General features: G+C 41.0%; 1 protein-coding gene across 1 annotated transcript; it reads left to right on the top strand.

Moving 5' to 3' along the window:
* Positions 1-9,965: 9,965 nt before the first annotated feature.
* Positions 9,966-17,909, top strand: DPPA4 (developmental pluripotency associated 4). Its single transcript, XM_004378175.1, has 7 exons — positions 9,966-10,001; positions 10,538-10,706; positions 11,806-11,963; positions 12,075-12,125; positions 12,648-12,954; positions 14,514-14,709; positions 17,879-17,909. Exons 1-7 carry the CDS (start codon positions 9,966-9,968, stop codon positions 17,907-17,909), a joined length of 948 nt encoding a protein of 315 aa, XP_004378232.1.
* The last annotated feature ends 7,118 nt before the right edge of the window (positions 17,910-25,027 follow it).

Genomic DNA, 25,027 nt, shown 5'->3' with positions numbered 1-25,027 from the left:
CAGTGGCATAGCTTCCAGCATCACAGCAACACAGAAGCCACCACAGTACAACAAACTGACAGACGTGTGGTGGATGTATAATCTTATGTGGATGTGATTTTAAATGTCTAAATGTGAGGGTATTTGAGAATGTGAAACCTGTATATCCTGGTTTCCTTTGTGGTAGTCTGTGGTTTTATTTATCAGGAACATTTTATTCACCTTGGGGAGAAAAGTATTATCTTGCCCTCTGACTACATTAATTTTTCTGTGGGTGATTAACCCTTCAAAAAATGCTTTTCTTTCCATATCTGCTTAGAGATTTAGAGGTTAACTGTTGAACTTGTCTTATGTCAGGAGTCAAAAACTAGCTGCCTTAGAGTCAGCTCTGGCTCATGACAACCCCATGTGTGCAGAGTAGAGCTGCTTCATAGGGCTTTCAAGGCTATGACCTTGCAGAAGCAGATCACCGGCCGTTTCTTTTGAAGTGTCTCTAGGTGGGTTTGAACTGGCAGCCTTTCAGTTAGTGGTCCAGCGCTTAACCATCTGAGCCACCCAGGCACAACTCTGTGCCTATTGACTAAATGCTGTATCAACATTTTAAAGCCACCAAAAAATACAAGATTACAAATTCACAAGAGAAAGATGAGTATCCATGTATTCCTGGGGATTTCTAGACCCACCATCTATATATAGAAAATTCATAGTATTGCAATTCAGGGCTCGGAGTGAATAAATAATTTCCATTTATACCAGTGAGATGCATCTCACTGTAACTCTTGTACTTCAAGAGAGTGGGCAAGCCAGTTCCTGTTTTATTCCTCGACTGTCTGTTAGCACCTTGATTGAACTGATTTGGAGGGTACAGAAGATGTTTTGCCTCCATCTTCATCTCTGACAGTATTTTTCCACCTTAACTTTAGAACAGCTTAGAAAGATTCCTTTCCATCCCTATCTTTATATTTCTCTTTAAAGATAGCGAACGCTTCGAAGCCAGAAAGGCAGGTGGTCCATCAATGTCCTTGCAACTCAGAGTTGATGTTAGAAGGGAAGAAATAAAGAGAGAAAAAGCCCGTGTTCAAGATCAATACATGTTGAATCCTAGAGATACTTTAACTCAGTATCATATTGGAGAATGGAAACACTCAGGAATAAGGAAATTGCACAATTGTAATGTTCAGCCATAACACAGCATTTACCATATTGTGCTTTCCTTTGAGATAGTCGGATGAAAGGCAGGCTTATGTGAATGCACAGTGTTATTACCTATCTTCTCTTTGAAGCTGCAGTTATTTAGTAATCATTCTCATTTAAGTAACTCTTAAACTGTTCTGTGCGTGGTTATGCTTTTAGCTCTGGAGGAAAGCAATTCTTACCGTAAAAGCCACTGCCATTTCAGAGTTGAGTACAATTTAAAGCCACAAGAAAGTGAATTATATTTAACAAGAGTTAAATACTATTTTGCTTCTGAGCTAAAATGCATACATGTGGCAGAATTAAATTAGCTTGCTTTTATGAACTATCACCCCAAAATTCCTTGGGATGGTTATCTATGTAAAATGGGTCTCATTTACTTATGTTTCCTATTCCCTGGAGAATTGGGATGCTAGAGCTGAAAGGACTCCCGGGACCACCATTCACATCACACCCATGTTCCCTGGAGATGGAACACCACAGATGAAGATAAATGTTGCTGTGGAGTCAATTCCAATTCGTGCTGACTCCATGTGTGTCAGAGTAGAACTGTGCTCCATAGTGTTTTCAATGGCTGAATTTTTGGAAGTAGATCTCCAGGCCTTTCTCACATGGTGCCTCTGGGTGGACTTGAACCTCTTTTTACTTAGCAGCTGAGCATGTTAACCATTTGCAGCCAATGGTTAACATGCTCAGATAAAGATAAGAACACCAATAAGAAGGCTATTACAGTGGTACAGGAGCCCTGATGGTGCAACAGTTAAGTGCTCAGAAGTTCAAACCCACCAGCGGCTCTCTGGGAGAAAGACCTGGTGATCTGGTCCCATAAATATTACAGCCTAGAAAACTTTATAAGGCAGTTCTACTTTGTCACATGGGGTCACTATGAGTCAAAATCAACTCCAGGGCACCCAACAACAACAACACAATAGTGCAGGTAAGAAGAAATGAGATCCTGAACCTAGATGATAGCTGTGAGGATAAAGATAAGGAATCCACACCGAGAAACGTTTGGGAGGTAGACTAAATAAGACTTGGTGGGTCATGAAGAGGAGGAAGTAAGGATTATGATGCTGTGAACTGAAGGAATGGTCTCAGTCACTATATCTTCTCTAAAGTCTTTGTGTTCTCCTTTCTTTACTTCCAAGAATATCATTTTATGCAGGTGAGTCCTTATGAGCACAAAGTCTAGTTATACAAAGCCAAGCATGTTCACCTGTTTTCACTTGAAATTGGTTTATTAGGACCTGCAGTATCAGAGCTGCCTCTCTTCCCCAGCAATGTAGCAGCAAATGACTTGGGAAATCATTACCAATCAATCTGCAGGCGCTATCCATTTTCTCAGTGAAGAACATGCTTTGGGGAAACTTATCGATGTCCTCGATGGTGTTGATGAATCTCCTGGAGGATTGATAGACATAATTTACCTTGGCTTCAAAAATCATTTGAATCTGTCCGAAATAACATATTTGACATAAACTAGGGATGCAAGCATCATGGTAGTTGTGCAGTTTGTGATCTCCACAAGGGTGCTCCAAGAAAATGGCATGAGTCAGGGCTTAAATGCTAGTGAGCCTCTTGCCAAGACCTGGCCTTGCTCAGAGTTGCATCAACTTGGAGGATGGCGCAAATTTTTTCCAAGTGGCACACTAAGTGGATGCCTTTTCACAATTTGTCATCCCCAAAGTGGTATCTTTTTCAAATTTATGCAAAATGTCATATACGCTAGTGATGGCCCAAGGATACAGAAATACTTTGACAGTTAGCTCATAGAGGGGTCAGAAGATGGAAACCTACCTAATAACCAAGCAACGATTCCCTCTAGCTAAGTTAATGGAGGGGTAGGGGAATAGCTAGGAGAAGGAAATGAAAGGAAGAGTATATTATGTGAATGTTTTCAAGAAATGTTATTGGTTTAAACAAACATACCAGTATTTATGCATTAGCATGAGAGCAGATCTGTGGGGCTTGAAACTTAAAACAATTTGGAGGACCCTCTTTTAAAAAAACAATGTAAAATTATGAATGGAAAATTCTGAGGGCTTCTGTAGAATCTTGGAATGGGTCAGTGGAAGTAAAGTACCTGCAACTTAAGCTTTCTTAGCTTTGTGGTATGTCTTCTCATGATTAGCATGTCTGGTCCCTCAAAGTAGATGCCCAAGGAAACTATTTAATTCAATGACACTATGTTTGCACATATTTTTGGAACCCCTCCTACTGTAAGGTACTTTAGGACAGGAACCACTCCATCCCCAGGATAAGTTGTGGATCAGATCATTATGATGCATAGAGTTTTCATTGGCTGATTTTTGCCAGGCCTTTCTTCTTAGTCTGTCTTAGTCTGGATGATCCACTGAAATATGTTCAGCATCATAGCAAAATGTGAGCCTCCTCTGACAGATGTCTGGTGGCTCGGCATAAGGTGTATTGGCAAGGAATTGAACCTGAGACTCCCTCACGGAAGGTGAGAATTCTACCAGTGAACCACCACTGCCCCCTAACACGCGATCAATTAAAACCAGTTGTCATTGAGTTGATTCCAAGTCATGGCAACTCCATGTGTTTCAGAGTAGAACTGTACTCCATAGAGTTTTCCTGGCTGTGACCTTTTGGAAGCAGATTGCCAGGCACTTCTGGGTGAGTTCAAACCACCAACCTGTTAATAGCTGAGTGCTTAACCATTTGTACCACCCAGGGACTCCCCTTGATAAATATTTATGAAAGGAAGAAAAGAAGGAAGGAAGGAAAGAGGGAGGGAAGAAGAAAGGAAGGAAAAAAAGGAGGGGAGCAAACTGAGGGAGGAAGGAACTGAGGAAAGGAGGAACTAGCGGAGAAATGGAGATACTTTATAAACAAAGGAAGAGGTTTATTTATTTCATAGTATCAGCTCTTCTTCCATCTACTCACATTTTCCTTTTTTAAATGAAGTTATTATTAACTAACCTGCTGGCCTACCTTAATCTCTATATTTTGTTCTAAATAATGCACCTGTTTTATAAAATATAAAAAATCTTAAAGAGCAATGATTTATCACTATAGAAGATACTTAAAAGGTAATGTTCACATGGTGAATTATTATAATTTAGGTGTGTAAATGCCTAGTATTCTTGTTAAAATACTAGTCTCTTGGATATGGAGAAACAGGCACTGTTACACACTTCTAGTAAAAATATAAATCAGTAAAATCATTCCAAATATGAATTTAACTATTTACACATTAATTTTAAATAAGCATAGCTTCTGGCCTAGCAATTCCCCTTATAGGAACACACAGCTCACAGAGATTCAGGCAAGTGCTCCAACAGCCTCCTGTAGTCACACCTTCAGTAGTCACACCTTCCATAGCCACAACCTCCCGTAGTCACACTTCTAGTCATCCCACCTCCAGTGGTCACACCTCTGGTGGTCATACCTCTGGTGGTCACACTTCCCATAGTCACACTTCTGGTAGTCTTACCTCTGGTGGTCACACCTGCAGTAGTCACACTTCCCATAGTCACACTTCTGGTAGTCACACTTCCTGTAGTCACACCTCCTGTAGACACACCTCCAGTGGTCACACCGCTGGTAGTCACACCTTCTACCAGACTTCTCCCTTCCATCAAATATGAAATGGAGGCTATGTGTGATACAGTCATATTTTGTCTTCTGTAAATGCAAGTTACTGATACTGGGAGATCCACTGCCTCCAGGTAAACTAAAGGCCTCATCAGCTCAGCTCATTTTCGTCAATTAAAACTTCCTCTGGAAGAGAAAATTACACAAAAAAATTATGCAAAAATAAATAAAAATTAAAATCCACCAAGAAGGATCATTCAAATCTGTATTCTTCTCCAACACTCTAAAAATAAGAACATCTAACAATGACCCCACAAGCGCTGTGCCAGACACTGCTTATCTGGGGCAAATGGGAGCCCATTTTATCACCTCCTCAACCCTCCATGGTAAAAGCAATTATTTTTATTACTACCACTTTATAGATGAGGAAAGGAGAGGACTAAAGGTGTTAGGGAACTTGCCCAGGGTCATATAGTCAGCTAGCAAAGGGGAGTTGTTGTTGTTAGGTATTGAGTCAGTTTGACTGGATTATGGCTAAACCCAGCAGAAAGATTTTAAAGCCTGTGCTCTTAACCACACTCTGCACTGCTTCTCCAGTCGCCAGCCTCTCAGACCTAAAACTATTGCAGTAGTCTCTTCACTGAACTTCCCATGTCCACTCTGACACATCTCTGCTTCTTTCTCATTGCAAGTGAGAGATCTTTACACAATGCTTAGAGGCAGCCCATCTTAACTTCTGCCTTTTTTCCATAGATTCCGTTACTCTTAGCCTAAAGATAACAAGGTCTACATATGGAGCCCTGGTGGTGCAGTGGTTAAGTGTTCAACTGCTAACCAAAAGGTCAGCAGTTTGAATCCACTGGCCACTCCTTGGAAACCCTATGGGGCAGTTCTACTCTGTCCTGCAGGGCTGCTATGAGTCAGAATTACCTGGAAGGCAATGGGTTTGTTTTTTTGTTTTGTTTTGTTTTGTTTATCCAGACTCAAGGAGTCTCTGAGTGGTGAAAACAGTTAGCTCAGCTGCTAACCAAACAATTGGAGGTTTGAGTCCACCCAGAGGTTCCTCGAAAGAAAGACTTGGGGATTTAATACCAAAAAATCAGCCATTGAAAACACTATGGAGCACAGTTCTACTCTGACACACATAGGGTCGCCATGAGTTAGAGTCAACTATACAGCAACTGTTTGGATTTTTTTATCGAGACTTATCTCACACATTCTTCCCTCTCAGGGTGGGGAAGTGGGGGTCTGTCCCTTTGCCATATTCAATTAGTTCAATTCTCCTCCTCTTTTACATCTCACGCTTTTCTGATAACCCTGATGAGGTAAAAAGCCCCTATTACAGGTTATCATACATGGTGACATTTCCTGCTTTTCAAGTGTGATAATTAAATATTTTAGGTTTGTTTTGATTATACATGTAAACAAACATAATACATTTTTAAGGTATGTAAATAAGCATTTGCTTATATTATTAGCTGCTGATATTATTTGATTAATGTCTGTCTTCCCTGCTAGTGTGTAAGTCCACAAGGACAGGATCCTCATCTGCTTTTGTCCACCACTGCATCCTCCGTGGGGAGCACATCCTGGACACACAATACATTTTTGTCCAATGAATGAATGACAGATTCAGTTATGGATTTTTTTGACTCAGGATAGCTAGAACTTAGTTACTGATATAACAACATGAAGAAAGAGCAATAAACAGTTTTTCCTTTGAATGTTAAACATTTGTAAGAAATTTTACACATAAAATTATTTGTGTAAGTTACACATAAAATTATTTGTATCTGTTTAAGTCCCTGCTTTCAAGTCTTTTGGGTGTATACCTAGCAGTGGGATTGCTGGATCACATGGTAGTTCTATGTCTGACTATATGAGGAATTGTCCAAATTATTTTCCATAGCAACTACATTATTTTACATTTCTACCAGGAATGAAAAAAAACTGAAATTTCTCCAAATCCTCATCGTCACTTATTTTTTGTTTTGTTTTGTTTGATAATAGCCATCCTGCAGATATGAAGTGGTATCTCATTGTGAATTTGATTTACATTTCCATAACAATTAATGAGGAGCTCTGGTGGTGCAGTGGTTAAGAGCTCTACTGCTAACTGAAAGGTCAGCTGTTTGAACCTACCAGTCTCTCTGCAGGAGAAAGATGTGGTAGTCTGCTTCCGTAAAGATTACAGCCTTGCAAACCCTATGGGGCAGTTCTACTCTGTCCTATAGGGTTGTTATGAGTCGGAAAGACTTGATGGCAATGAGGATTATGGGATTAGATATCTCAAAACCTGAGTTTGTACTTAGTTCAGAACTCAGCCATGTCATCTCTAATTAAATTGATTAAAAAAAGGTATTTCAGTCATGCACCTCACACGTAAACCTCAGCTTGCATGTGTTCACTGGTTGTTGTCTAAGGTGTGGGCAAATAATTGGTGGGTAACAGCCTCAACACATTTCCTACATGACATTAATTCTAAATATCTAGCTTCTTCTTTTCTGCCTTTGGGGCTTGCCCCATTCACAAACTACACTGCCTTCTCCACTCCTGGGTCCCATTTACTTTGTATTTCCATGCATTTCTATCCTGTGAGCAGATTATCACCTCTGCTCTGAGTAAGGATCGTCACTTATTCATCATTTTAGGGCAAGCAATAAGAGGTAAAAGAAAAAAAAAAAGAATGCTTTGTCACCTGACAAAGGAGAGATTGAATTCCACAATAATGGGTTCTTGACATAGGAAACGTCTTCACGTCACATCTCTGATCCCTGACAGTGATTTAGAAAAGAAGGATTTTTCAAATTACTTTTAATAAGAGACTATTGAGCTTGTTTGGGAGTCCATAAAATATGGGCACATGAGGTAGAATCAGACAGACCTGGACTTGCTTTCTGGTTCTGCCACTTTCTGTGCTACAGGGCAAGTTACCAATGAAATTTTATACATACTTCTGTCGTCTGTAAAATGGGGAACAGAAAAATGACTGCAAGCTTTTAAACCTGGAATTTAGTATACTACAAATACTCAATAGACATTAGAAACTGTTTATTATTATTAGTTGTTTGAAGACGGAAAAGTGCTAGTTATTTTGTCAGTGCAAAATTGGCATTTTAATTAGTCGAGCAACTTGCTTAAGAACTGGAATGCACTTGGTACAGGAAAACGGTTCAGCTTTCTTCCATCTGCCAGTCTGGCCCCCTGAATTCTATTGTTTCCACAAATTCCATTGCTAAATCTCCTCACACATACTGTTCCAGAAGTATCTAGCAACGTTTTCCCCCCTTGGAATTTTTCTGAAGGAATTTCAACTTCCTGATTTCTTCTGAACCTTAGATAATTATGTTAAAGAGCACACAGAAAAGGGCAGGAACTGCATTAATAAGTCAGCCATACAATAGTCACCTCATGAATAGGAAAGTCCACAACTTTAGCATTCCTTAAAGAAGGGGAGGGAACAGAAGGGGAGAAAAAGAAGAGTGCATTTGGGTGGTAGGAAGTGGGAGGAGACTTTTAAAAGAGCAATCTTGGGCCAGTGGCCATTTCTGAAGTAAGGATTTTCTTTTTATCAGTCTCAACTTTCTGACTATGGAGAATGCAAAGGGCAAGGAGGTAAATACAGTCGTAATGGGTTTGTTTCTGTCTTTGTTCTTTTTGTGTTTCCTTCTCCCTGAGCACCGTGATCCTTCTTTTGAGAAGACTTTGCCTTAGAATTTCTTTCTTACTACTGGTTAAAAATAAATAAACGCTCCAGATGTGATTGCAGCTCGGTATGTTGGAGAGAAAGGAGCCCTGGTGGTGCAGTGTTAGAGCGCTTGGCTGCTGCTAACCAAGAGGTCGGCAGTTTGAACCCACCAGCCGCTCCAAGGGAGAAAGATGTGGCAGTCTACTTCCGTAAAGATTACAGCCTTGGGAACCCTATAGGGCAGCTCTGCTCTGTCCTATAGAGTCACTGTGAGTCAGCATCGACTCGATAGCAATGGCTTTGGTTTTTTGTATGCTGGAGTGAGGAGATAAATAAGAACGGGAGTTTCTGTTTTAATCTGAAGAGAAGTTTTATCTTGTCAGAAGAATAGATCGTCAGGGCTGGAGGGAAATGGTAAAAGGAGGAAAAAGGAGAGGAAGGTTTGAGGTGAGATTTAGGAAAGACCATGATCCCTTTAATCCCCGTAGACGCAGGCGCTAAACTAGAGGTGCTGGGTCTGAACTCCCGGCCTTTCCGAAGGCCCTTAGGGCCAAGGACTGGTCAGAAGCCTGGCCCACATGGAAGGAGTGCCACAGACAGAAACCAAAGGTGGAGAGGCTTTGTGCCTTGTTCCAGACGCGCTGAACTAACGCTCTGGGAAAACTGAGGGTTCTCAGGGCCTCTTCTCCCTTTTCTATAACAAGGTCGTTTTGCCCTCTCAATTTTAAGACTTGTGTGAGGTCCAAAAGTGGGTACTTTGTGCAAGAGGTATGCAAATATAAAATGCAAATACACAGGTGGACCTGCTATACAGATGTAAAATGCCATACAAATGCTAATTTGTCCTGTACTCCTGCCTTGGGGGTGATAGAAAGGACTCAGATTTGGGAGCAAACTGACCTGGGATTTAATTTTTATCTAACAAGCCTATCTGTGTGTCCTTAGTCATCTGAAAGTAATAAATTGTTGCCAGATTGCTGAGGATTAATGAAAGAAAATAAAGGAACGTGTCGAACTCAGTATCTGATAACAGGCTCAGTAAATGTTTATCTGCATTGGACAGTTTTATCCTCACTGCCTCTTCATTTCTTTAGATGCAGTTAGCCAATTTATTAAGTGCCTACTTAATAAGGGGGGGAAATTCTACCCTTGTGGAGTTTACAATCAAGTGGAGAAATGCACATTGATAAAATCACACAAGCAAATGTGAAATTGCAACTAAAGGGGTGGGAATGAGACAATGTTTAGTAGCCTTAGTCTGTAAGCACAAGAAAAACCAAACCCCTTGGCTTCGAGTCTTTCCAACTCATAGCTACCCTATAGGACAGAGTAGAACTACTCCCATAGGGTTTCCAAGGCTGTAAATCTTAATAAAAGCAGACTGCCACATCTTTCTCCCACAGAGCAGCTGGCGAGTTCCAACCACGGACCTCTCAGCAGCTGAGCCCTTAACCACTGTACCACTAGGGCTCCAAGGACTAGAAAGGGTTCCGAAATAAAATACTACTTAAAATAAGATTTAAGAATGTAAAGATGTGGGGTGAGGATGTCCCTTCAGGCTAAAGTAACAATGTTTGGAAAGGTATTGTGTGGCTGGGGCGGGTTGGGGAGTGGGGGGTGGAGATGTTGTGGGGGTGGGAATTAGAGTAGATTGGGAGACAAGAGTCTGGTAGGTTATGTTGGAAATGGTTGTCTCCATATCTTTATGCTAACAATAGTGAACTTTTGATAGAATCCCTCTGGCAAGAGCATGGGGAAAATAATTTATTTGGAAGGGGTCAAGAAAGAAGGAATGGGGGAAAATCTTCCACGTGAAAGATGATGGGTGTAGTGGTGATCAGGGCTCACCCGAAAGCAGAACCTACTTTCTCCCACTTTTTCCATTTGTGTTCCTACTTCCTGTCTTTTCACCCATTTTCCAAGTGCCCTTCTATTTACCTGTCACTGCTTCCTTGCCTTCTGTGAGACTGGGCATTAAGGTGATTCCCAGAGAAGGGTCGCCCTGCTGGAGAATTTGTTACTGTCTTTGGTGTCCTAGACCTTAGCTGTGTTAAAGCAGGTGGTGTGTGTGGTGGCTCGGACATCATAGGGGAATGACTGATTGGGATCTTTCCCCAGTGGAACTCCACAGAGAATCCAGGGGAAGAGTACGTGACTCTCAAATCTGAAGCAGTGTCAGCAGAAACTGAAGAACAGCAGCGGGCTACTAATGAACCAAGCACCTCAGCTTTACCAAAAATCTCGTCTAAGGTGACCAAAGGAAAAAGAACTATTAAAGAAGAAAAAGGTAAGAGGTCCGGAAGTCCAAGTCCCACTTCATGAGGTCTAAGAAGCCCGGATAAAGTAGGGAAGAAATTTCCCCACCCTCTACTGTCTTTTCAAATTCTACACTTCCTTCGAATCCCAGTTGAAATCTTATCTCCCTGAAGCCTTCTTTTTGTCACCTCTGCTATAAACTCCCACAGTATCTTTGGTTCTGATCACCATTTTACCTTCACATGCTGCTTGGGGCCGTCAAGTCGATTCCAACTCATAGTGACCCTTGGAGTTAAAGATCCCAATATAAAGTGTGCTACAATGAGCTGGGGATACACAGTTGGAAGTTTGGAATTCCATCCCTGAAACTCCACTTTTTGTTCTAAAAAGTGAGTGTAATACCTACCTTGCAGCATTGGGAGTGGAGGTGGAGCGGAGAGGCAATTGTGACTGACATGAAATCGTTAGGTAAAGCACCTACTGTATGCCGGACAAGTAACGTGCACTCAGTAAACTCTAGTGACTGTGAGTGTCATGCTTTGCATCTGTCCTGGATGCTTGGAACATGGAGGTGTGCTCACTATTTGCTGAGCAATGAGCGTTTGTGTGTGAGGCGCAGCAGCATGGCTGCGGACAGAGATGAACTGAAGCAGCTAGAGACAGGCGTGCCGCTGAAGCTGCTGGGCCCGGTTGGGAGAATCCTGAGTGTTAGGGGTTGTATAGTATTGTTGGGTTGTTTATTTTGTTTTGTGGATAAGGACAAGACTGAGTATTACGCTCAAGTCAGTCTTCCACCATTCCCCTGGGACTAAAATAACTACTTTGCTGGGCAATCTCTAGTACAACCACCCAGATTCTGTGGGTTGAGGGACTCACAAAGGAGCGGGTGTATGTGAGTAGCGGGGCATTTTAGGAAGCAAAAACTCTGGGATTTAGCAGAATTGAGTCACAGGTTTGAGGATCTTTTCCCCCATGGAGGCTATGTGGTCTCTGGTGAGCAATTTAATTGTACAGTGGGGATCACGGTGACATTTCCCTTGTTGAATTATGAGAACTAAAAGTACTCTTTTGAAAGTCTAAAGGGGTACATAAAAGTTAATTATTATTAATTTTATCTCATTCTTTCTCAGCTTCCTGTTCACAAGAGAAAGCAAAAAGCAACAACCAAAAACCTCGGAAGAAGATTCCAATTCCTCCGTTACCGTCTAAACTGCCGCCGGTTAACCTGGTCCACAGGGACATCGTGCGGGCCTGGTGCCATCAGCTAAAGCTGAGCACCAAGGGCCAGGTGAGGCCCCGGCGGGAGACGCGCTGTGGAACGCTTCTCTCTACATCTTATTTCCAGCCAAACTGAAGCCTGATAAACTTTCATTATTAACCCCTTTTTCTCTTGTCGTAGAAATTAGAGGCATATAAGCGACTCTGTGAATATGCTTACCCAAATCAAAAGGTGAGTAGCTTGTAGGAAATTTGGCAGAATGGAAGGCTTAGTCCTTATCCTGACTTAACCATTTTGGCATTGAAAGTGAGTAGAGAAACTGTCTTTTAGCAGCTCAAGTTCCTGGACCTCTCCCAAAGCCCCACTTTCCATCAACTCTGTGCAAAGAGTAATAAAAATGAGGCCAGACTTCTGATGGCACTTTAATAATATATTTAACATAATATATAAGTGTATGTTTATATATTGGTATTTGAGGAGCCCTGGTGGCACAACAGCTAACTGCTGGCTGATAACTGAAACGTTGGAGATTGGAACCTACCCAGCTGCTCCATGGGAGAAAGACCTATCTGCTCCCATAAAGACTGCAGCCTAGAAAAACCTGGAGCAGTTCTACTCTGTCACATGGGGTCACTAGGAGTCAAAATTGACTCAACAGCACCCAGTAACATAGTATATATATGTATGTTAGTATATTTACTAATATACGAATATAATTTAATAATTATATAATTAATAATATTCTGTTTGCAGAATATTCCTGCCACAGCAAAGGAAGCCAAGATCCAGACACCGTTAAAAAGAAAATCAAATGTGGACAAGGGGAAAACACCTCTGGAGAGTTCTGAGAAAAAGAAGATGTGTTCTGAGGAGACCGATCCTCCTGAAGTGGCTTCTCCCCGTGAGGAGGGGGCACCTGCCCTTGAATCTACTCTCCTGGAGGGGGTTAATACAGTCGTGGTGACAACTTCAGCCCAGGAGTCTGTGCTGGCCTCCTGGACAAGAATTGCAGGCAGGGCTAGGAAGATGGAGGCAGTGGAATCACCACAAGAGGCCTACGGTAAGCCCAACAGTAAGATCTTGGTTCGGGTCCAGATGAAGAAATAGGCTTAATTTTTTTAAATCGTGATTTAGGTGAAAATTTACAAAGCAAATTCATTTCTCATTCAAATATTTACGCACATACTGTTTCATGGCATTGGCTGCAATCCCGCATTGTGGCAACACTCTCCCGCTTTCCCTTTCCACCCTGGGTTCACTGTGTCCATTCAACCAGTTTTCCTGTCCCCTCCATCCTGCCTTCTTGGTTTTGTTCCTGCACAGGTGTTGCCCATTTAATCTCGTATACTTGATTGATCTAAGAAGCACGTTTGTCAGGTGTGTTATTGTTTGTTTGATAGACCTGTCTAATCTTTGGCTGAAAGGTGAACTTTATGAGTGGCTTCAGTTCTGAGTTAGAAGGGTATCCAGGGGCCATAGTCTCAGGGGTTCCTTCAATCTCTGTCAGACCAGTCAATCTGTTCAGAAATAAGCCTAATTGACATTTGCCTCTTACAAACATTGTTGGTTGCCATCGAGTCGGCTGACTCATGGACACCTTTTGTATAACAGCACAAAATGTTGCCGAGTACTGCACCATCTTCATGATCCATGGTTTGAGTCTGTTGTTGCAGCTGTTGTGGCAGTCTATCTCTCTGAGGGTTTCCTTCGTTTTTGACCTTTCCTGGCAACTGGTCTTTCCTGATGATGTGTCCAAAATAAGTAAATCAAAGGCTCTCCATCGTCACTTCCAAGGAACATTCTGGTTGTATTTTTTTAAGACTAATTTGTTCATTCTTTTGGCATTCCGTGGTATTATTCGGTATTCTTTGCCAATACCACAGTTCAAAACCTCATGAATCACAACAGAATAGGTCTAGGGTGGGGCCAGAGAATTTGCATTTCTAGAAATTTGATGAAATGCTGGTCTGGGGACCACACTTTTAAGAACCACTGAAGTAAATTATTGACGTCATCAGAAGAGACTAGGAATCTATACAGCCTCATTACTTGCTCCTTCTTTAAGGAATTAAAGGCAAGTCTTAAAATCAACTGATGGGATTTGAGCCCTGAATCTTCTAGCATCTGCTAGGTGAGTGACATTAACAGTTTGCTTAAGTTAGTCCTCCATTTACCCACTATAAAATGGCTTGATAATAATAATATTTATCACATATGTTGTTACAAGAATTGTAGGAAATAAGGAAGAACATGAACTGCTTAGAACAATGCACTGCCTGTTAGAGTACAAACCCCTGGCCCTGTTTCCTGACAATCTTCTGAGCTCACTCTAGGTTAGCCTTTCTACCATTTGCCCACTTGTAGCTATACAACTTCCAACTAGATTTCTTTTTAGTTTTTAAGTTTTGACAGAGACTGTTCTGCATACTTATAATAGGAATAGAGTAGAGGTTAAGTTAGGATTTCAGGGTTCAAATCTTGGAGCTGGCACTTGAGAAAAATCATACAGTTAAAGGTGACTGGCTATGAGGCAATGTCAAACAGTAGTGTTTGGTGGCAATGTCAAACAGTAGTGTTTGGTTCCAATGTGCTCATACTTGCCCCTCTTTCTTTCCCCAGGTGTCAGGTGGTGTGTGGTACATGGGAGAAGTCTCCCTGCAAACACGGATGGTTGGGTTCAGCTGCAGTTTCATGCTGGACAAGTCTGGGTCCCTGAAAAGCCAGGGAGAGTGAGTGCTCTCTTCCTGTTACCTGCTTGCAATTTTCCACCTCCACACCTGGAGGACAATATGTTGTGCCCTAAATGTGTTCAGAGGTAATTACCTGGTGCTTTTCTGCATACTAAAAGTGGGCATCTGATTGTATCAGTTGGAGGACAAAGGGATACACATTCATCTTAATTAGCCTTGTATATCAAGCACAGGCTGTCAGGAAAAAGTTTCAAGAAAATCATCACACAGGCAAGTTTATCCCTAGGAAAAAGAGCATTCGTGTGTTTTATGTTGGGGCTTAATGCCTTTAGCCGGAAACACGGAATTCTGGAGAAAGAAACATTGTGTACTTACTATATCCCTAGTATATGCACTCCACAGAAATAATGGAGTAACCGACAGTCTAATGGAGTGACTGGCATGTAAACAGCTGCTGTACCATGTGATGACTGGTGATAAAATAGGCTATGCAGAAGAGCTTGAAAGATTACAAAGAGAGCACTTAACTCTGATTCTTTGCATGAGGTTGGTCCAGGAAACCTCAAAGAAAAGGTCTCTTAAACCCAGGGAAGAATTGACTAAACAGAAAGGAAGGAAAGGAATAAGGTCATTTTGCAGTACCGGGAACAGCACCACGGCAATGAAAGTACTAGGGACCAAGTGGTTCAGTGAGACAGAATGGTTGTATATGGTAGAAAATAAGCCTTGGTTTTCTCATTAATAAAATGGGCATAAACATACCTACCTGGAGCTATTGTGCAAATGCAGTGAGCTGACTTATGTAAGTTCTTAGCACTGTGTCTGACACATAGTAAGCATTCAAAAACAATTTGTGAGATTAGTTTGAAATATACAACATATGCAAAAAACATAACTTTTGCTCAAGTTGAGCATTATGGGATTTAACTGGGGTTGTTTGGTGTCAAATTGCAGTAAATTTTGAATGTGGGAAGTTTAGACCTTAACCAGTAGCTAATGGTATTCTTTTGAAATGTTTTTATTAGTTAGGGTGATGTGATCAACAAAGAATCTTTGTATTCATCAAATAACCAACTTTAGAAACACAATTATGAGCAGAACAGAAGGAAGGCTACAAAAGGCTTTTCTCTATGTTAAGTTCCAAGCCCAATTGAAATCCACATTAATAAAAGGGTTGACTGGAGAACAGCCCTGGGGGAGGGGTCTGGTAAACTTGCTGTTGTCTGCATAAACTATACTAGCTTAATTAATTGATTACTATTTTTAAATAAGAACAGACAATATTTTAAAATGTGCCACCAAAATGAACAGTCTGGGGAGTAGGGGAAGGGATACTGTTTTGAAGGAGCAGCTTTGGATGAAACGAGCGGTCCTGGACCACTGCCCTGTCCCAGCCACCATCTCAGGAACTTTGCACATGCCCATAACTTTTCCAGGCCTCAGTTTCCATGTCTATAATATAAGGAGCAGACTGGACAAGGAAGTATGTAAAAGTCATAGCTTTAAGATTAAGAAAACACCAAGAATTTTATATGTCTATAAAGGACTTTTTAGTTTGTTCCAAAGACCATTGTAGTTCTATAGAGAACTTACTGAGAAAACTTCTGTGCACTTTTTTAAAAAAAATGAAATGCACATATGCGCATATGCAAAGTTTTGCAAGGAGTCTGAAATCAGGCCACCCATTATTCCTGTGTTAAGAAAAACCCGGGCTATAGGTGATGGGCCATTGAAGGATTTTAGGCAAGGAAATGGATTGGGTAGAACTGCAGAGAAGAGTGGAGGGCATTAGATTGATGGGAAAGTTCTTGTGGGGAAGTGTTTTGCATCGGTTTAAAGTGCTTGGTGCCTTCTGGAGGTGCTAGAAGAGAAATATAGCTTTTGATGATCATTTTAACATTTATGTGAATAATAGTCCTTAAGAACAGTAGGACTGGGGCTGGGGAAAGAACCTTAAGGAACAGCAACATTACAGAAGCAAGTAGGCAAAGGAGACAGAACCAGAACAGTTAAGGAGAGAAACCTGGAATTATGAAGTCGATTAGGAGAATTTATATCGAAAAATTGTATTAGGTAGTATCAAATAAAGCTGAAGAAAGTATATTATGAATAATATACTTGCTTGGGTGATAGATTGAAAGCAGTGAAAACCCAAACCCACTGCCTTTGAGTGAATTCCAACTCATAGCAACCCTATAGGACAGAGCAGAACTGCCCCATAGGGTTTCCAAGGCTGTCATCTCTACAGTTTCCAAGGCTGTAAATCTTTATGGAAGCAGATTGCCACGTTTCTCTAGCAGAGAGGCTGGTGGGCTGCTGGATTTGAAGCGCCGACCTATTGGTTAGCAGCTGAGCATTTTAAGCACTGTGCCACACAGGCTCCTTCAAAGCAGTGAATGATGCAGAAAGTTTGATGTTGATTTAGTAAGGAGAGGGGAGAAGTGAGAGATTGTAGATGGGGGTATTTTCTAAAAGCTCAAATGGAAAGGTTAGGTGGAACAGTAGGATGGGTAAAGGCAATTTTCATATGACAAATGGTAGCCCAAGGCTTCTAAGTGTAGCTTGTGAGAGCGGGTCATGGAAAGAGGGAGGATGGAAAGAAGATAACTTCTCTGCAGAGGAGGGGTCTGTGGTACAGCCCAGGCTTACCCCCATCTCCTTACCCTTGAGCTGCCCCGGGATGACACTGGGCTTTGTCCCAAACTGCCCATTAGCCTGCTGGGGCCCACTTGGAGCCTCCTGATTACTGAGCACCAGAAGTCTCGGGAAGCCTGGGAGAACACAGCCCTCAGGCTAGACACACACTCCACCAGCCTCTGGAGGGAGTAGCAGCCCTTGGGCCCTGGCACAGTTACCATTTTCCACAGGAGGAAGTGTGGAGGGGGCTTGGCTTTTTACTCTCTGTGGCTGTCCTGCTTCCTTTGCAGTTCTCTAGATAGTCTCTATACCAAGTTGAGTAGAACTGAGGTGACTTTGAATAACAGCCCTTTAAAAACTTACTCAGAAGGTCTACTCGAGCCTCTCCGGCCCAAGCCCCACGTTGGAGGGGCAGGAACATGTTACAGAAACATGATAATTTAGCTAATCTTCAGTCCTTGACCACAAGCTTCCCTCCCACCATCTTCAGGTTTTAGGGCAATTTCATTGGCATTCCAGTAATTGTTTTATTGGCTGTTTTCAAGGATGCAACTTGATAATTCTTTTTTTTTTTTTTTAATTTTATTTTGTTGTTGTTTGATATTTCTTCTTGACTCTCACCTTTTTAAAAAGTCAATCATTTCATTTGCTTTATAGGAACAAGGTGTTAATGAAAAGCCTCCAATGAGATTAGAATAACTGGGAAAGGGGCACTTCCATGATTGAGATTAATAATGGAAAGTTTACCACAATGGACTCCATGGCGCCACCTACAGCTGAGTTTCCTTCCACATTCCCCGTGTGCCTGCTGACAGCGTGCATAGACTGGCAGGCTGCAGGTGTTACTCTTTCCAATCTGGACCCTCCCTCCATCCCCCCAGCTTTGCTTGCTGCTTACTGGGTAGGGGATACAGAAGACAGTGGTGTTTAAAACTGGAAAAACTTTTCACAAAGTACCATTCATTCCAGCTAATAAAATGAAAAAACAGTCCATACTACCAAAGTTTTCTTGCCCCTCTGAAGTATAAATGACTTCGGCAGTGCTTTTAAGTGGGAAGCTCTTGAGCTGAGATTTGTGAAGGAATTGAATGAAGAGATAAGATCACTGAAGTGTCCTTCTGTGCTGGATTGTCCTAGAATACTGACCGCCTTTAGGAGCTGCTCCTTTTTAATTCTAAGTTTAGTGACTTCTAACTGTTGAATATTTAAGCCAAAGGAAAAGCAGTTATTCTCTCCCCCACAAAATATGATCCTTAGTATAGAAAACATTTTTCTGAGATTTCTATGATTTGGCACCGGGATCCAGACAGTGCCCTTCCCTCCCCAGTGTTGTTTTCAGTTGTAGCTGTTTTGAATGTTTCTGCGTTTGAAACATTTAAGGTACTCCCCAATCATAAACGCAATATACTGAATTTAAATTGTATGTGTAAAATAACCCAGCCATTGTATTTATGGGGCCATATTACATGTGAATTAGTAAATTAGATAATGTTCTTGATTCATTAGGATTAAATCCAAAAAGCATGGATTTTTTTTTTTTTTTTGCAGTCATTTTTTATGGACTTTCTAAATTTGTAGCCCTGTGAGTCCTGGAAAAGATATGTGATAGCCCAGCAAGGGTTGTTGTTGTTAGGTGCCTTTGAGTCAGTTCTGACTTATAGAGACGCTCTGTACAGCAGAATGAACCCTGCCTGGTCATTCACTGACCTCACAACTGTTGTTTGAGCCCATCTCGTCATCGAGGATACCCCACCATTTATCTACTTAACTAAGCTGTCACAAGGGACACATTACTAAACTTATTTTATATTGGATTTTTCCTTTCTCATTTGTGGTAAGATTAGCAAATATTTTTCTTTGATTTTTTTCAGTATAAATTGTAATAATAGTTAATACTCAATGCTTACAATATGCCAGGTACTATTCTAAGAAATGTATATAGAGACTTCCTTTCACCCAATCAATGGGGTCAGTATTACTATCACCCTATTTTGTAAATGAAGAAATTGAGGAGAGCCTGAATTTGGACCTCAGAGATCCAGCTCCAGAGTGCATGTTCTCTGCCATTGTCCTTCGCTCATGGTTGCTGGGTTTTGTATGATTCTTAGAAAGGCCTTTCTTAATCCCATATTATATTAAAAAAGAAAAAGGTTTCCCATGATTACCTCTATTTTTATGATTTTATTTTTCCCCTACATCTTGGATCCATCTGGAATTTATTTTTGTTCAGTATATGTGAATAAAATCCAACTTTATTTTTAGAGAGTAACCCACTTGTCCCAAATTATTGACTTTTCCTTCCCCTCATCGATTTAAAATTCCATCTTTATCAAATAATAAATTGTTATTTGCATTGAGTCCTATTTATCATTTTGTTTCGTATGTGTTTCTTCTAAAGAACAGAGCTATATTTTTTTTAATATATTTAACAATATGACTAATTGTCTTCTAAAAATAGAATTCAGCCAATTTCCCTTCAGTGTAATAACATATTTTTCCTTTTATCTTACTTTACATATATGATTAATTTTTAATTTTGTTGTTTCTTTTTTTACCCCATATTTTCATAGGATTGGTCAAGTTTCTATTCCATTTACTTCCCCCTTTATTTTGCAGATTTTACTTTGCATTTCTATTTTGCCTATACAAGATGCCCTGTTTCTAACACACTTAAATTTAAATTTCTCTCTACAAAATAATTGTATTCCACCACTAAAAGCATCAGTTGACTCCTTCCTACCCTCATAAGATGAAACCTCAAAGTTACATCTACACATCAACTCTTCCTAATCTCCACACCCCTCCTCCAAAATGCCTGTAAAATATGGGCTGCCCTACTCTCCCCCACTCAATGTCTCTTTCCCATTCTCCCAGAATACTATTAAAAGGAAGAGAGACAATCAGTAGGAGCTGTATCTGTGCCCCAGATAAGTGTCGTGGCAAAGGGACCACATGGAAGTATTTCCTTGATTGGAAAGAGCCAAGAGAAGGAACTTGTACTCCAATTTTCCATCTGGAAATTAAAGTAACAGCCAGACCTGTGTTTGTGTGTGTGTGTGTGTGTGTTCATGTGTGCAAAAGGTGTGAGATGCAATAGGTTTGAGAAATCTGGAGCTGGAATTCCAAATTTCCCTCAGCTCCAAAGGGAAGTGGAAAACTCCCAGGGTTGGGGAGGGGGTGGCAGGGTGCTGAAGTAACTGAGCTCAAGTCAGCACCTACCAAGAGATTACCTGGCTGAGGCAAATGGAGCTGCGTGAAGAAAGCCTGGTACTTAGGACATAAAAGTGGAAACAGCTATAACTCACTACATTGGAATAAATTTACCCAAAAGTGCCCCAAATTTCTACATTCTGGCAAGATTTAGCTATAATACAGTATAGCTAAGGTTTGGTTATGCCCCCCTTAACCAAGTTATTCAAACTTGGCACCACCAGAAATGCTAACGACAACGGAAGTACACAACATCACAGTCTTGCCAACAGATTAAACCTGAATCACATGAAGAAGCAATCAGTTCTGATTATGACTGTTGTCTCAGCATAGTTATTAACTGAACCTAGGTTGTTTTGGGAGGTGGTTACGTGGGCTTATCCATGCATAAACTCCACAGCTATGCACTAATGAGTCACATTTCATCATGTAAAGTATATATCATTGCTGTTTTAAGTGATAAATTATAGTTACTCTAGTTTAATACTTTTTGAGGAAATTTGAATATAGAGTAAATATTAGATAATATACCAATGTTAAATTTACTGATTGTGATAATTTGTGTGTCTGAATAATCCAAAAAAAAAAACCCGTTGCCGCCCAGTCAATTCCAACTTCTAGTGACCCTGTGCCGTAGTGGTTAAGAGCTACGGCTGCTAACCAAAAGGTGGGCAGTTTGAATCCACCAGCCTCTCCTTGGAAGCCCTATGGGGCAGTTCTACTCTGTCCTATAGGGTCGCTATGAGTCTGAATCAACTCGATGGCAAGGGTTTTTTTAATGGGTTAGCGACCCTGTAAGTCAGAGTATAACTGCCCCATAGGGTTTCCAAAGAGCAGCTGGTGGATTCAAACTGCCCACCTTTTGGTTAGCAGCGAGCTCTTAATCACTGTACCATCAGGGCTCCTCATCAATCATTAGAGAAAGGTAAATCAAACTCACAAGGAGATATAATTTCACACCCATAGGCATTTTGAGGGAGAGGAAGACTGACAGTAAAAGGGTAACACAGACGATAACAAATTTATGTTAGAGGAGATAAAATGTTATGGAAAAATGTAAGTAGACAGGGTAAGGGAGATACGGATTACTAGTAAGTGTTGAGGAACAGCTTGTGATTTTAAATAGGGGGCAAGAGTATGCCCCTATGCAAAGGTGAGGCTTAAAATTATGGACGTTTACCATATTGACATCTGGGGAAGGAGCATTCCAGCCAAGGAAGAGGCCCTGAAGTAGTGCTCCTACTTAGATTATCAAGGCTGGATGGGAAGGAGAGGATGAGGTCAGAAAGATAAGCGGGGGTGTGGGTAGGAAACAGATTAGGTAAAGCCTTGGGGGTACCACAGGGACTGGTTTTTTCTTGAAGAAACTGGGATCATTGGAGGACTTTAAGCATAGCCTCATGATCTTAATTACATTTCAAAAGGTTCTTTTCATATAGACAATTGAAAGTTTTTCCCAATTCTTTATTTTAAATGTGGTCCTGGTGGTGAAGTTGTTAAGAGCTCACCTGCTAACCACAAGGTCAGCAGCTTGAATCCACCAGCCACTTCTCGGAAACCCAATGGGGCAGTTCTACTCTGTCCTGTAGGGTCGCTATGAGTCGGAATCAACTTGATGGCAACGGGTATTTTAAAAATTCCAAACCTAAAATTTGGTACCTAAACACCTGTATATTCTTTGCCCTCATTAACCAGTTAACATTTTTGTAATATTTGTGTGTGTGTATGTATATATACATATATATCCTCCAATGGATCCCAGTTTATATATATATATAGAGACAGAGAGAGAGAGCCTTGGTAGCGCAGTGGTTAGCAGCCAAGCTGTTAACCAAAAGGTTGGCAGTTCAAAAGCACCAGCTGCTGTTTGGAAACCCTGAGACCCACAGCCCACCTGCCATTTTGAATAAGCAAGGGACTACGCCTGCTATCTTCTGTAATATAGGAATTAACTTCCTGCGCCTCAGCTACCTCAGTATTAGGTAATATTAAGAACTAACTCCCTGTCTTTAAGCTGTCTCCTTATTTAGGTATGCTTCCTGTTTGCAGCCAGCTTGAGAAGAACAAGAGACTGGGGTCTCAGGACCTGCTGAAGCTGGCAAGAACTAGATCTGGCACACCTGACACGTGCAGAACCATCTGGCAAGAACTAGATCTGGCACACCTGACACGTGCAGAACCATCGACCCCGTCCTCTGGAACACCCCGGAACTCTTCTCCCACTGGGTGGAACCAAATTTTAGTGGCCCAAGATTGAGGGAAGGCTTTCAGAAGCAAGGAGTCTAAGCCTAAGATCTGGTTGGAGAGACCCTCCCCCCTTTTTTAGACTGAGCGAGGGCAGAAAAGCCAGACTGCCCCAGAAATGCCTTTTCAGGCCAGACCAATTAGCAAGCTGGCCCCACCTCAAGATGTTACTGAAGACCCCAGACCCGATTTACTTGGTGACACAAGTCTCAGTGGGTTAATTTGCTTGGCCAACCAAATAAAGCTGCTCCTTTCACTTTCATCCTTTTTGTGTCTCTGGCCGTGCAGAGCTGACCTGAGACAGTCTGATTACAACCCTATGGGGCAGTTCTCCTCTGTCCTATAGGGTCACTATGAGTTGGAATCGATTCGTTGGCAATGGGTTTGGTTTTTGGAATATATATGTATGTATGTATATATTCCATTTTTACTCATTCTCTGGGAAATTAATATCCTGTTGTAAGTCACATTTGGGAAAGAAAAAAAATTCTGTTCCATATAAATAGCATTCAGAATTGTATTTTCTGGTGCCTCCATTAATGTCATACTTTAATCCCCTCTTAAGTACTATTGTAGAGGGGCTCTGATAAATTCTTTTTAAGCTGCTTAGCAGGAGTTGTGTTTTTCTCCTCTGCCCTACCCTAAGATTTTAGAATATGACATGAAAAGATAATAGCAGCAGTCATTATCCAACATTTCAATCACCATTATCTCAAGGATAAGAACATTGCAAAAATCACATTTTTGCAGAAAGTAAAAGGAGAAGAGGAAGAATTTCTTGTATTAGTGGGAAACAGGAAGTAGGAGGAGACATCAGCTTACAAACAAGAAGTAACTTGGACCAGAAGACATCTTTCCTTAGAAAGATTAGCTTGTGTCAACAAGTTCTCTTCCTGGCCATGGAATACCTAGATTGGAATGGCATGGAGGAGACAAATCATTCCAGAAAAGTTTATTTTTCTCCTCTGAGTGCATTACCTAAGAGAAGATTCCCTTGAAAAAAAGGTTGTGCTCACATCTGACTTAAGGGTGAATAAAAATTAAATTGGAAATGAGAAAAGTCTGGAATTCATGTAGGTCTGAAACCAGAACACAAAGTTTAAAATTTCTACACTCTGCTCTTACTTCAGAAGAGTACTTAAATCTCACTCCTTCCTGAGGTCATCTTTGATAACTTTCTTTGATTGATATTCTCCAACTCTTAAAACTACCTTTTTTTTAATCTATACTGGATTGGAATTCACTGTTGTTGTTAGGTGCCATTGAGTCGGTTCTGATTCATACAGACTCTATGCACAACAGAATGAAACACTGTCCAGTCCTGCACCATCCTCATAATTGTTGTTATGCTTGAGTCCACTGTTGAAGCCGCTGGTGTCAATCCACCTCATTGAGGGTCTTCTTCTTTTTTGCTGACCCTCTACTTTTACCAAGCATGATGTCCTTCTCCAGGGACTGATCCCTCCTGATAACATGTTCAAAGTATGTGAGATGTAGTCTCGCCATCCCTTGCTTCTAAGGAGCATTTTGGCTGTACTTTTTCCAAGACAGTTTTGTTCATTCTTTTGGCATTCAATATTCTTCGCCAACACCACAATTCAAAGGCTTCGATTCTTCAGTCTTTCTTATTCATTGTCCTGCTTTCACATGCATATGAGGTAATTGAAAACACCATGGTTTGGGTCAGGCACACCTTAGTCTTCAAGGTGACATCTGCTTTTCAACACTTTAAAGAGGTCTTTTGCAGCAGATTTGCCTAATGCAGTACATCTTTTGACTTATTGACTGCTGCTTCCATGGTTGTTGATTGTGGATCCAAGTAAAATGAAATCCTTGACAACTTCAGTCTTTTCTCTGTTTATCATGGTGTTGCCTATTTGTCCAGTAGTGAGGATTTTTGTTTTCTTTATGTTGAGGTGTAATCTGTACTGAAGGCTGTGGTCTTTAATCTTCATCAGTAAGTGCTTCAAGTCCTCTTCACTTTTAGCAAGCAAAGTCGTCATCTGCATAAAGCAGATTGTTAACGAATCTTCCTCCAATGCTGATGTTAACGAATCTTCCTTCGATCCTGATGCGCTGTTCTTTTTCATGTAATCCAGTGTCTCGGATTATTTGCTCAGTATACAGATCGAATAGGTATGGTGACAGGATACAACCTCGACATACACCTTTCCTGACTTTTAACCACTCAGTATCCCTTGTTCTGTTCGAACGACTGCGTCTTGATCCATGTACAGGTTCCTCACGAGCACAATTAAGTGTTCTGGAATTCATATTCTTCTCAATATTATCCATAATTTGTTATGATCCACATTCAAATGCCTGTGTATAGTCAATAAAACAGGTAAACAT

The sequence above is a fragment of the Trichechus manatus genome, unplaced genomic scaffold (assembly GCF_000243295.1).
Source record: "Trichechus manatus latirostris isolate Lorelei unplaced genomic scaffold, TriManLat1.0 scaffold00055, whole genome shotgun sequence".
NCBI classification, from domain to species: domain Eukaryota; kingdom Metazoa; phylum Chordata; class Mammalia; order Sirenia; family Trichechidae; genus Trichechus; species Trichechus manatus.
This window is presented reverse-complemented; position numbering and strand designations above follow the sequence as displayed.